At 38.6% G+C, this 14,252-nt stretch overlaps 2 protein-coding genes and 1 long non-coding RNA gene across 3 annotated transcripts; 2 read left to right on the top strand and 1 right to left on the bottom strand.

The window, feature by feature from the left end:
• The first annotated feature begins 110 nt into the window (after positions 1–110).
• On the top strand, positions 111–2,296 carry LOC108614508 (transmembrane protein 256 homolog). Its single transcript, XM_018008668.2, has 3 exons — positions 111–436; positions 501–800; positions 2,049–2,296. Exons 1-3 carry the CDS (start codon positions 344–346, stop codon positions 2,190–2,192), a joined length of 537 nt encoding a protein of 178 aa, XP_017864157.1. The 5' UTR covers positions 111–343; the 3' UTR covers positions 2,193–2,296.
• On the bottom strand, positions 2,049–13,890 carry Mrp5 (Multidrug resistance protein 5). Its single transcript, XM_018008382.2, has 11 exons — positions 13,798–13,890; positions 12,978–13,190; positions 12,815–12,900; positions 10,438–10,597; positions 9,972–10,350; positions 9,422–9,850; positions 5,643–6,802; positions 4,667–5,154; positions 4,332–4,597; positions 3,344–4,273; positions 2,049–3,274 (listed from the first exon to the last, which is right to left on the bottom strand). Exons 2-11 carry the CDS (start codon positions 13,052–13,054, stop codon positions 3,236–3,238), a joined length of 4,014 nt encoding a protein of 1,337 aa, XP_017863871.1. The 5' UTR covers positions 13,055–13,190; positions 13,798–13,890; the 3' UTR covers positions 2,049–3,235.
• LOC149270486 (uncharacterized) lies at positions 6,800–8,896 on the top strand. Its single transcript, XR_016268698.1, has 2 exons — positions 6,800–7,563; positions 7,650–8,896. It is a non-coding gene; the product is annotated as an uncharacterized LOC149270486 (long non-coding RNA).
• Positions 13,891–14,252: the final 362 nt, after the last annotated feature.

The raw sequence follows: 14,252 nt of genomic DNA, 5'->3' as shown, positions 1-14,252 counted from the left end.
ACGGTCACACTGGCTAAATGTTGTTTTTTAAAGCATATGTATATGTATTTAGTTGGATGCCAAAGCAAGTAGTTGTATATTCAAATTCATTGAAAATCGTATACATTTCACTTTAGGACCCATTTCGTTTTTAAAAATATATCGACATAACACTGAAATTTACATTTACAATAACATTTCAGATGCAATCGAATATCGATAAAAAGTTATTCGCGCACTGAGCCATACTGGCAACGCCATACCGTACTCATCCACTGGCACCAAGCACAATAATATATACGCAAACCAATTGCAGCACCAAAATATCCTCATATTGGTCTAAACATTAACTAGTTAAAAAAATATGTCGGTCGCTGACACTTTCGAATATATTACGCTTGGCAATCCTGTCAGTCGCGCACTAATCAATTCATCGTCTTCAATACTACGAGCTATAGTAAGTACATCACATCGTAACTGTTTTTCATTTTATGGCACAATGTTTCATATTTGTATTGCAGGGTCTGCGCCCTAAGAAGATGGTTACCACCGATCATCCGATGGGAGTCCCAATGCAGATTCAACCTTTGAATGTTTCGATGCATCGCATAGTCGGCTGTCACTATAATTTTGTTCGCATTGCCGGCTTGGGCGGTGCATCGGCAATTTTTATGGGCGCCTATTGCAAGTATTTTCTAAAGGATGTCAGTGATCCCAAGGTACAGCAAGACTCGCAGGCATTTGCTGATGTTGCCAATCGCATACATTTCCTACACTCCTTTGCGCTCATGTGCATGCCTTTGGCTCACTATCCAGTTTTTGTAAGTATTTGACGTTTATATACCCTAGACGAACTTTTTGTTGTTGTTGTGTGTGTTAGAGAGTAATTTGATTCACTGTAACAAGTAAATACAAATACAGAAATAGAGAGGGTTAGAGCTAGTTTAATTGTGGGTAATCGTAATCATTTGAAGATATACATGAATTGTGGGGGCTTCCCCTTCTTAGAAATCTTTAGAGACTGGTAGGGAATTCTATAAGTGTCCGGCCCCCATACTTTCATACATATTTCCTTGGACATCTTGTATCACCAACATAAATATATATTATAAATAGTATATACTTATGCACTTTAAAGTCACGTTCCATCCTATTCCCATCGTCTACTCGGAGCGTATAAATAAAGAAGGCAATTCCATTTCTTTACAGTTTATTGAGCATCATAAAGCTTTTCAGTTATTTTGTCATTTGTAAAAGTTAAATCTTTGAACGGAATTTACAACAACTCGCGTTACTCTTTGAATGATTTTTGATTTTGTTCAATATTTATGTGTATATCAATATGTATTTCATGTAAATGTGTATGTAATTGACACACTCGCTTAATTAAGGAAATGAAAATAGAAATATAAAGAGGCTAATTGAACCATGAGTAAAGTTTGATATTTGCTAAGCGTTACGATCTATAAGAAGTTCAGATTGTATATGAAATATCATTTTTGTTTCTTGTCTCTTCAAAGCTAAAGCTAAATGTTCAACAACCACTAATTGCAGCTTAAAAGTAATTTCAATACCACATTACGAAACTTGTATACGATAATTGCTAACATTTAAATTTAACATCGTTTTCTTTGTTATTATAGATGATATGAGAGGTTCAGATCTGATATGGTATAGGGTTTTGAGGGTACAGGAAATATGTATTTGGTTTTTAGACTTAAGACTAGATTCATCTCTTGAATTTCTTTTGTTTAAAAAATGTACCAAAAGTCAGCTTCAATAACGCTGCTTAAATTTTTCTTTGTTCATAATTTTGTTTTCAGCCTTATGCGATAAGTAAATCGTAGAGCTTGCCTTTGGGTTCCATTTGTTTGTTTTGTTTCATTTTGTTTGTTCTCAAAGCAAACAACTAAAGCTAACATCAAAATTTGCAGGCCATACATTATTATTGTCTAACACTTAAATGCGGCATAAATAATTTTTGTTTATTTCTGTTGCCTTTTTTTCTGTTTTGTTTGGTTTCTTTTCGTATGCTTAAAAATATGTGAATTATGCTTACTATTCCGCAGACTGGAGTCTTGATGACCATGGGCACCGTCCTCTTTTCTGGCTGCATGTATTATCGCGCTCTGACTGGTAATAAGCGACTGCAGCACTACGCCACTATCGGCGGATTCTGCTTGATTGGAGCCTGGCTGTCGCTGGTGGTCTAGATGTGATATACGCGCATCATAGGATATAGTACATAGAATTACAAATGGCACACATCTAACTATATATAATAATAAATGTATATATAAAGTCAACTAAAGCTAAAGCCTAGATGAAGTTTCGTGTGTGATTAGAGCGGCAGCTATATAAACAAATATAAATATATATTATGTATTACATATTCATGCGCTTTTAAAAAGCGTTTTCTTAGTGAGTAATGTGAGCTCTCCTGATGAGCAGTTGAATTTTAAAACTATTATTTTTATATATATATATATATATTTTTTTTAATTTGTTCTGTTTGCAGCAAATGGAAGATACAATTTTCTCTTTTTTTTTTTGTTTTTGATATTGTTAAATGCATTGAATCTCTATATTTTATAGATGATTTAAATGCAGTTCTATTAGTTGCTTTAACGAACTGAACAGCCAATGTGAAAATAATAGAAACAAATATATATATCTTGTGAAACAAAAAATTCGAAATAAAAATTTAAGAAATTGTTACATTTATTCTGTATACCTGTACATTAATAAATTACTATAAAAACACACACATTAATACTAGACGTAACAGTTTATAGTAATCTTTTGTTGTTGTTTTTTTTCTTTCTTTTTTTTAAATAATCGTTATTGTCGTTACGGAACACATTTTATGCGACCTTTTAAAGGTCTTTTCATTTTGTTTATGATATCGATTTAGATGCTCCAACTTGAGCTCTTATTGTCATACATCTCGTATATATACTATATAGTTCTACGATCTCAATTCAACTAACATTTAGTTGGATTTCATTTGTACATCTGTGTGTGTGTGTGTGTATGTGTTTTGTTTGTGTTATAAAAATCCTTTGCTTAACGATTGTTTACTTTTTGCTTATCCTTTTTGTCATTACTTTATCTTGGGCTACCCTAACAGCTTCTGCTTGGAGGCCTCGGCGAATAGGAAGGTCTTTTGTATGCGCGCATTGGCAGCCGGGTGGTTCGTAATTGGTTCCAGTATCTTAAGTATGTAGTCTTTAAAAGCTTTCGGCACGGCGAAATGTCAAGAATCCTTTTTCAACCGCAAATTATCCTCATGCGCCTGTTCAACAAATTATACAAGATATATTTAATTACCGGATTTAGGATATATTACTCCGAGCAGACTCACCTTTTGTGCAACCTTGAGCAGAGCATCGAATGTGGCATCGCCTGTTTGCTTGACCATGCTGTGGAACACTTTCTTCTCGCTCACGGTGAGCAGCTCGAAGGGCGATGCGAACTCAACGGCACGTCCTGCATCCATAACCAGAACCTTATCCGAATCCATGACCGTGTGCAACCGATGGGCAATTGTTAGCACTGTGCACTCCTTGAACTTATTCCTAATGGTATTCTGAATGAGAGCATCTGTCTGCGGATCCACGTTGGCCGTCGCCTCGTCCATGACCAAAATGCGATTCTCGCGGAGTATAGCACGGGCCAGGCACACCAGCTGGCGCTGACCCACGCTGAAGTTGGTTCCACCCTCGGAGATTTTACTCATCAAGCCGCTGGGCAAGTCGGCAACCACTTGCTTGAGCTTGACCTCCTCCAGTGACTCCCAGAGCTTCACGTCGGAGTACTCATCGAAGGGATCCAAATTGTATCGCATGGTGCCCGAGAACAGAACCGGCTCTTGGGGTATAATTGATATCTTGCTGCGCAAATCGTGCAGACCCAGCTCGTTGGTGTCGCGGTGATCGATCAGGATTGCGCCTTCGTTGTAGGACAGGCGGAACAGGGCATTGATCAGGGATGACTTGCCAGCGCCCGTGCGTCCGACAATGCCAACCTTCTCACAGGCCTTGATGTCAATGTTCAGCGAACGGAGCACATAGTCCGCATCCTTGTCGGGGAAGTAGCGCAAGCTCAGGTCATCGAATTTAATTTTTCCTTCATCGGGCCAGTCCTTTGGTGGTTTCTTGTTCGGTTTGGACTCAAAGTCGCCCTCCGGCTCCAGGTCCTCGTACTCAACGACACGTTCCACCGACGTCATGTTGTTCTCCAGCTCGGCGGACTGACGCATACCCCACTGCACCATGCCTGTCATTCCCATAGCCTGTACAAAGAACTTGGTTAGAAGAATTCGGCTGACAATTTGTTATAGTGGTTCGCACCTGGGTTATGGCCAAGCCGACCTCGCCACCGTTTTGCGGCGAGAAGAGGAAGAAACTAAGCGTCACTATGGCGATATAGAGCACACAGATCAAATCCAGCCAGTAGCCAAAGGCACGACTCGTCGCCAAGAACATATAAAAGCCAGAGCTGTGCAAGTCCTGGAAATTATCGAACTCCTCAATGAGCTCCTTCTGTGCACCGAAAGCTCGTATCGTAGCCAAACCATTCAGCGAAGCACTCAAATGGGAGTAGATCGGTGAGCGAGCTGTGAGAGATCGAGAGTAAGCATAAATAAGATCTGGATTACTCAATGAATCTGTTGCTCTGCACATACTTGTAGCCTCCAATCGCTTGACATCTCTGGATGTAGTCAGGTAGAAGGAGCGCAGCAGATAGAAGATGACCACCAAGATGAACGTGACCAGCAGATACCACACATTCACAATGCACAGCACCACGATAATGCCCAAGATAACGAGGAAAATCTGCATAACGTCCATCATGACCGATGGCAGAATCTCGTCCACCTGACCAAGATCCTTGGAGAAACGATTCAAAATACGACCCGAGGGATTTGTGTTGAAGAAATGCATTGCCGCTCGGGTCACGCCCTGGAACATTTTATTGTGCAGCGTCGTCGAACTCTTGGCAGCCAAGTAAAAGAAGAGCACACTGCGCACCAGAGAGAACACAATCACCAAGACATTGATAGCCGTAAAATAGTATATATCGACGGGATCCGTTTCGCTGTTGATTCTCGGCATGAAGGAGCGACGCAGCCGTGACATAAAGGTTTCCGCTTCGCCTTCGTTTTTATTGACCCTGAAAATGAGGTGAGCATAACATTGAAATTAATTATATTATCAACATACTGTTAGATTACATACATTTACTAGTAACTATCAGTTGAATTATTAACATAATGTAAAGATTACATGTTCTGATTGTTTACGCTCTGTAGACGAAATCAACTGAACAAAAATCACATCTAATCGCTTTCGCTCTGAGTAAGAGACTTCGGGATTTTCGAATTTGATTTCTGTTGATTAGAACTATTCGTGTGGTGCTCTTTTGACGAACATCGTTTAGGGAGTGACACGATTCGTATAAGACACTCAACTAACACAGGGAACAGGTTGAGCGAAATAAAGCAGCCGATCGGGAACGAACTCGATCGAGAACCGATGCAACCGATCGGTTGCTCTCCGAGTTTCTTCTATCAGAGTTTGAGTGAGAGACCCTTACTAGCGGACGCTCAACAGTTATTTGCAAACTACATATATATGTATGTTTTCCAGTTGTTTACTTACCAGTATGATAAGAACATATCACCGCCCGAGCCCAGAACTTGAGCACCAATGCAGAAGAAGGCAAACACAATGAACAGGAAGTAGCCATTGGCAGCGAAGTATTTCTTGTAGAGATTCCAGCCAATGCGTCCCTCGGTGCGGGTTTCCTGCGCCTGCATGGGCGACTCCATTACCACGGATTCGGCGCCCGATTCCATGGACGAGACACTGTTCTGTCGGCTGCGACGCGTGCTGATCTGCGATAGCTTTCGCTTGTCGGGTGCATCGCCGGCGCCCTCTTCCTTCTTGCTGGGATCGGTTAACATTTGGGCAAAGTCCAGGCCACTCTTGCACATGGACTCATAGGTGCCCTTGGCACTGATCTTGCCCTTGTCCATAATGACAATTAGATCGGCCTGCTCCAGGAACTGCAGCTGATGGGTGACCAGCAGCACAATGTTATCCCGCAAATAGCCGCGCATGCACTGATCAAACAGATGACGGCCCACATGAGTGTCCACAGCGCTGAGGGGATCATCCAGCAGGTAGATATCGGCCTTGCGGTAGACGGCTCTGGCCAGACTGATACGTGCCTTCTGGCCACCAGATAGGGAGGCACCACGCTCGCCCACAATTGTCTTATCTCCGTACGGCAGCAGCTCAAAGTCACGCTCCAGCGCACACTTCTTCACCACCTGGCGATAGCGACTCTTGTCCATGGCTAGACCGAACAGGATATTCTGACGCACGGTGCCCGTAAACAGCCACGGCTCTTGGGATGCATACGAGAGGGTGCCATTCACTTTAACACTACCCGATTCCGGAGGGAGCTCGCCGAGCACCGTTTGTATCAAACTGGACTTGCCAGCACCGACAGGTCCAATGACAGCCACCAGCTGGCGCGGCTTGAACTTCAGATTAATGTTATCCAGCGTATACTCAGTAGACTTGGAATCCCACTTGGCCTTCATCTTGGTAATATTTATGCCGACCTCCGTCTCGCTAGACCGGCGACTGTTCGGCTTCAGCACTCCTGTCACTGTGGCCGCAGCCTCCTCCACAATGGTGCCGGGCGGCTTCAGTTTCTGATCGTTCGCATCGTGAGATTTGTCGCGCACTTTCGTCTCCTCATGCATCATGAACTTCTGTATACGGCGAATGGATACGAGCAACTCAGCAAACTGTTGAGAAATTAAAAGCAAAATGTGCAACAATTTTAATTAAAATATGTGTCTATAGTACAATCTATATATATAAAAGAAAGTTGTGTAAAAGTGAAGACTGCTTATAACTTGATTTGGGCTGAACCAATTTTCATGGTTTTTGATTTGTTGGATTTGTCTCCGCAACGAGTTTAGTATAGGGTCTTAAAAATACTGAAAAAATTTGCCGAATACTTGAAAAACGCGGTTTTTTCCCCAAATGTTCAAATTTTTTTTATACCCAGTAGGCTTGGTAACAGTGACAGTTTTGACAATAGTGTAGAAGTAAATAAACAAATGTAGTCAGTCAGTCTACGGTCTCCTGACCTCGAGCAGACCTGACTATTCAAAAAAAAAAAAAAAAAAAAAAAAAAAAAAAAAAAAAAAATTTCAAATCAAAAGGAAAAATATTTCAAATCAAAAATCTGCAAAAAATCAAAAGATTAAAACCTGACTGTTCAAAAAATAAATAAAAAATTAAAAATTCGAAATTAAAAAAAAAAAAGGTAATTATTAAAAAGTGTATTTTTGGCTTTTTATATTTTCGGACTTTTAAACTTTATAAATATTTCAAATCAAAAATCTGCAAAAATTAAAAAAAAAATCAAAAGATTAAAACCTAACAATCAAAAATAAATAAAAAATTCAAAATTCAAAATTCGAAATTAAAAAAAAAAAAGTTAATTATTAAAAATTGTATTTTTGGACTTTTACAAAAGCTAAATATCTCGAAAGTTCAGGTATTTGTTTGTCTCAAACATAAATTTGTGTAAATTATTTATATTTATATTTCTCGATTGTTTTATATGGTTTTGTGCGAGGGCAGTATTACTATTAATAAAAATGCCGCGTCCTAGAAGATCTAATCTTTCCCGGCGGACCCATAATGCAATTAGGCAACGGAATAGCGCGAGTCAATTATCTGACGAAGAGCGAGAAATCGCCCGAGAAAGGCTCCGCGTTAGTACCCAGCAAAGAAGGGCCTTAATTCGTGCTTCTCAAAGAGAGGCAGCCCGTGAAATGGCAATAAGAAATGGTTCAAGGATTGATTTGAATCGAGCAGCGTTTCGATATGATTGCACCATTGATTACAGCTTGAATCGTTTAGTTTGCATTGGTCCAATGGACGTTGTTTGCTAGCATTGTGGCGCATTGAAGTTTGCTGGTGAAACGCCCGGTTTGTGCTGCCTTAGTGGTAAAGTGACATTGCCATTAGCGGTCACCATAGCCATTGCGTTCCCTGCTTTATGGCGAAACACTAGAATCACGACATTTTCTAGCGAACACTCAAAAATACAATGCCTGTTTCCAAATGACATAATTTGGGGCGGAAAATATTGGAGACGGATATTTAAGGTAATTTACGTTAAAAATTTTATTTTCTATGACTGCCAAAAAAAATTTTGAATAATGTAGTTTGTTAGATTTCTGTAAATAGTGTTTGTAAATATAACTATAACTATGGCTTTGAATTTAAAGATTCAAGGCCAGATTTGCCATCGCATTGGATCATTGCAACCTATTGAAGATGCACAGCAAAAATTCTTGCAAATATACTTCATGGGCAATATGGAAGAACAACTTGACCGGCGTCAAGAAATGAACACAGCTATGAAAAGAGCAATTCTCCATGATTTGCATGCTTAGAAATTTAAACCAACCAAAACTGTGCAATGGAACGCGTTTGGTGATAAGAAAACTGATGAGCAATGTGATTCACGCGTTGATACTCAAAGGAAAATTTAAAGATGAGGAAGTTCTTATTCCTAGGATTCCGATGAGCTCAACAGATATGCCCTTTGAATTTAAACGAATTCAATTCCCGCTTCGTCTTGCCTTCGCCATGACGATCAACAAGTCACAGGGCCAATCTTTGACTATTTGTGGCCTCAATCTAGAAAATGCGTGTTTTTCTCATGGTCAATTGTACGTGGCATGCTCACGTGTTGGCAAACGATCCGCATTATTTGTTCTTGCACCCGACCAAAAAACGAAGAATGTCGTTTACAACAAGGTGCTTGAATGAAAATCCGATTAATAAATTTATCAGTGTATCCCAGCCTGAACAACATAGCTTTCAACAATTTTTTACCTAGAAATAATATAGAGGGCAATGCAACGTTTGCCGGGCCAGCTAGTGATAAATAATTTAACTTTGCTTATTTATATTGAAAAGTTCATTTATCGCGCCACCAAGCAACATAGATATGTTATGTTAAACAACAGTGGCATTTAAAGTTATCAACATATGTAATTTTAAAATCTGCGCTGTTAACGGCGTGCAGGGTAAATTTGGTGAATATCTTTGAATATCAGACGAAGCTAACTCAAAATACAATTAATATTCATGAAATAAGAGACTTAGGAAAAGACTAAATATATTACATTTTTAAGTTGAAACGAATCGACATTAATTTGTTAATCTGAAAGTGCAAGTTGACTACTTCTGTTAAAACCATTATTTTTAATCTCAGGCATGTAAACATTAACTTTAATAATTCTGTTAAAGCCATTTTACACAGATCCTTCATTAAGGTCCTGTTAACCTATTTTTCAAACACAAGGTATTGCTTTAGAGTAAGGAAATATTGTTTTTACCTGTGAGATGCCCATGGGGAAGTAGATGGTCATTGTGTTACGCAGAATGTTGTAGTAGGCGGTAATGGCAAAGGCCTTCTCTGCAGTCAGCAGCTTGCCGAGCAGCACAAAGCCCACCAGGCTGACAAACACCGAAATGCGCGTCACATACATAATAAAACTCTGCAGAGTGCCACGAATGTAGTTCACCTTTCGGATGGCATTCATCTCCTTGCCGCGCACATAGTTGATCATATTGCTGAATGGTATTTCCCAGGCGTACATTTTGATCACCTGAATGCCCGATATGATTTCGTTCATCATGCGCACACGTTCATCCGTACGCAAAGCCGTTTTCAGACGCAGACTCGACGTCTTCTTGCCCAGATATGCCTGGAGGGGTATGAAGAGCAGCATAATAGCCACGCCGAAGAATGCTGAAACGCCAATCTGTGGAGGAGTACGCAAATATAATGATTATGATACGGTACTATATACTGCTTTTATTGCAAAGTATATTTAATTTCTATATCAGTTAACAGTCAATCAAGCTGTCTGGGACTTTGCCTACCTCCCGGTACATGAGCCAGGTGACCACAGCGATCTCCACTGGGCCCAGCCATAAATAATGCGTGTGTATCACGGAGACATCCAGACGGCCGACATCATTCGATATGAGATTAACCACCTGGCCAATTGTTGTATCGCCCAGTGCCGTCCGACTGAGTCGCAACGCCTTGCGATAAATCATGCTGCACATGGCGACGCGCACCTTCATGCCCGTGTGGAACATGCCCAACATATAGGGATGCATGAATAATACATTGAAGGCGCTGCACAAGATCACGCCGACGGCGTACAGATATGCTGTGGTCTGATCGTCGCTCTCCAGATTGTTGGCATCCGAATAGTAGGCCACCAAGCCGCCCAGGCACAGAGGCTGTGTCACGCTGTCAAGGATTAAGCACCATAATTATGATCATAAATAACTACAGATACATATATAGGGAGGGGGGGAACGGAGGTGTGGCGCTTACCGGAAACCCATTTCCACTATAAACAAAACCAAACCGAGTAAGCCAAAGTTCAAGCCGAAGACACTCATCGTTGCCTTGAACAAGCTGGGCTCCTTCTTCTTCTTACGCTTCTCCTCCACCTCCTTCTCCCATGCCTTGCTCAGCTTCTTGCCAAGTGTATCTGAAAGGTAAAAATGTTGAGACAATCACTATAAAGATATCTTGAAAGCTGAGTGGCATGGATGGGCGTATAATTATTTCAGTAAAAATAACATTGTAATCAAGTTCAGCGTATATTAACTCGAATCGAAACGTTGCCATTATATAGCATTATACACATTAAAGTTAAACAGTTTATATATTCTTTATACACATTCATGTACAATACAATTACTTAATCAACTCTTATATCAGCTCACTTTAAATCAAAGTGAAACAGAAATTACCTAACTTTCAATGATTAAGTTATAGGTTCGATTCAGAGCATTCTGCAGTTCAGCTAAGATTATTTCTTTTACTCTTTACAGTAGTCAGATGAATTATATACAAGTGATTTCATTAGTAAGAATGCTGAGTCAATGTTTTACGATTCAAGTCCATGATTTTTATCGGCCATAAATAGGTATATCAAGCTTTGCGTTTCCATTGTCTATGTGAATTATGGCCTTCTTAAAGCAAAAAGAAAAAACCCCTATCGCAGTCAGCTGTCTCGTGGGCTTATCTCTTATCAGCTAACTGGCTAATCGCACCTGGTCAAAGCTAGTTGCATGTGCTGCTGCTCAGGCCCCTAACTACAATATATGCTATATCACATCCATATATATAAATGTACATATATAGTATATACTAAGTCAGAGACACTTCCGCACTGGTTTTTAGCCAATCTAAAGTGTCCCCAAGACTCTTTATACTCCATATACTAGACCCAAGTATTTGATAAATGGAAAAAATCGAGAATTAGCTATATGCCAATGTTTACCTATATAAATATTTACTAAAGACGCATGCCAGATTAGATTGGACGCTTGCCCACTTATTGTCAGCCGTTGGTGTCTCTATAGGCACATTTATTTTAGGGCTAATGAGCGCGCGATATATTCTCGTATATCTCATATATCATGGAGCGGTCAAATTGGGCGAAAGCTCATTAATTGCGGCAATGCCTGCTTGTCAAAGTTATCAAAAAGTTATCAGAGCTCAACTTTTTTGGCACTAACAGCTACTGATTTTTATTATTTTTATTAATGGTTCCATAAAAATCAAAGTTCAATTTCTATGATTAACTAGTTCCCACTGATAAGCGTGATAAACTTTAAACCTATTGCATATTATAGAATATTTTATAGGCGTCAATTGACAGAAATCTTATCTGGCGATGACTTTGCATACGACTTATGAGGAATCGCTTCCTATAATACATGTCCATGTATCTGGCATTCAATGTTTAGCTCTGATCCTATGCATGGCAAAGACCACGCCAAATGTCTCAGGCTAAAAATGGACTGCTTATCCATCAGACGGGCTTCCTGTTCACATGCTCTATTCTATCTAATCGTAAAACCAAACAAAATACAACAACAAGCTGCTGTACTTTTAAGTGGTGTCCCAGTGCGTGGTTGTACCGCCTTTAGCCACTCGAAAGCACACGTAAAATATGTCTGAAGAGTTGATATTTCCATAGATAATACACTGTGTAAGATTTGTCATAGCACACTTTTGTTCAAAAAAAGAAAAAAAAACCCAAATGAAATTTTATTTCAGGCCCTTTGGTCATGATGTAAGAAAGTCAAGTCAAGTGACTATACAAATCAAATCTTTATAAACGCAGCAAGTCGAGTTTACTAAATTGATAAGAGTTGTGTCTATATAATGCACTTATTTGCATAGATAATAATTATAGCCTAGTTGTATTGAGTTCATAGATAATAATAGATAATTAGAAGCAAGTTTATATAATCTAATTATAATAATGAAATATAAAATTTATATATACCCAAAATTAATATCATTTACTAAAAATATATATATCTGCGATAAATAATATTAAGAAATTAATTGAACTAGAGTCTAAATTAATATTAACCCTTTATAACTTTTATCTAAACATGAGTTTGTACTAAATATCTAGAAATTCTCGCTGCTTTATGAAAAAGTTAGGAGACCGAATCATTTAATTAATTTTGTTATATCTGGAATGCACTTGCTGTTTCAATTAAACATTCATTTAAATTAAATGTTGAGTGCTTATTTTTGATTATTGATAAGATTTTTTTTTTTTTTTTACTTCTTCTCTTTGATTTCCTTCTATGTTGATTCAGTTATTAACTCGCGATTATTTATAATTTTTGGAAAAGTCAGTTAAGGTTAAATGAATGATTCATGTATTTCATGTATTTACCTGACTTATGTTCCTTCAGGGCCCTATAGAGATCGCTTTCGTCGAGCGTCTTTTTGCGTCCCTTGAAAAATGTCGGCATGGTATAGCTAAGGGTAAAGGAAAAAGAAATTGGTAAATGAGCTAAATATTATATAATTTATATTTATATATCTCTCGAACTTACCAAAACATTAGCGAGGACAACGGATTCGATCTCTCGCGCGGATTCTCCGGCAACTCATCTGCGGTGACGGACTGCATTTTGATCTCAAATTACTGTCAATCCGGTTCGATGTCAATATCTCAATAACTTGTCATTTGTTGTGCCAGTGTGCGTGTGTGTGTTTGTGTGTGGCTGTGTGTTCGTGTGTGGTCTATCTGACAGCCACAGGCGCCGCTATAATATAGATGATAAACATGATAACTGTTAATTTGACGTATCAAAATCTAAAATACTCATCAAACAAAAACAAACATAAAGTACAATTTGCTGATAAAAATCTGTTTTAATTTATATGAGCACATTGTATATGCTGGAATCCATTTCAAAAGGCAGCATTAAATCTTATCTGGAATTAAAGGAATCTGAACCATACTCAATTTATAGATATGCGATTCGAAAACGTCTAGCGAATAACGTTAATCATGGTGAGTTGGCACTAATAAATCATAAGTTTATGATTTGATAAATTATAAGATTTCCATTATGGTTGGGAAAATACAATTTTTTAATTTCTTATATAATACGAGTTATGAAATTCAGTTATTAAATTAATTTCAGAACACTTTCTAGATATTCCCATTGGTGTGATATCAGTTGATTTGGTTTATAGGGTATTATATATCAGTTCTTAATCCACTTTGAACACAGTTTTTATTTATTTATGACACTTTCTAATGTATTTAAGATCATATATTTTCACAATCACAAATGTTATCAGATCGCATATAGTATATATTTTGATATTGAACAGCTGATACAAGGACGAACGTGTTGAACTCACAAAATGGCACTGGAACTCCGACAGGCAGTTGATCTGTAACTGAGCTCTTGGCCAGATATAAGAGGCACTTTTATAGCCAGCGAGTGAGTGATTAAGGCGGTAACTCAATGCTGTTATCAGCGTTCGACTTCGCTTTTGTTTTGTGATCGAGTAGAGATTTGATAACCGTTGGCCGGACTAACAAATTCTGAATGAAATTTAAACGTTATCTAAAACACTGATAATTCTAACTATAGCCGAAGGCTGCAGCTGCACCAGTTATTACCACATATCAGAGGCTTGTCAGAAACATAAGCAGAAGCACAAGCAGAAGCTCGAATTTATGCTATTGCGTACTTTGTTTGCCTTTGTAAATAAACAAACTTTCCTCTTGTTTGTGGTCAAAACTTTTCCTAGTGTCTATAAAAATGTAAGCAAACATATAGTTTAACATCTTACCAGCTGATTTACGATGA

This window comes from Drosophila arizonae, chromosome 2 (genome assembly GCF_054131065.1).
Source record: "Drosophila arizonae isolate 15081-1271.41 chromosome 2, UAZ_ARI_1.0, whole genome shotgun sequence".
NCBI classification, from domain to species: domain Eukaryota; kingdom Metazoa; phylum Arthropoda; class Insecta; order Diptera; family Drosophilidae; genus Drosophila; species Drosophila arizonae.
This window is presented reverse-complemented; position numbering and strand designations above follow the sequence as displayed.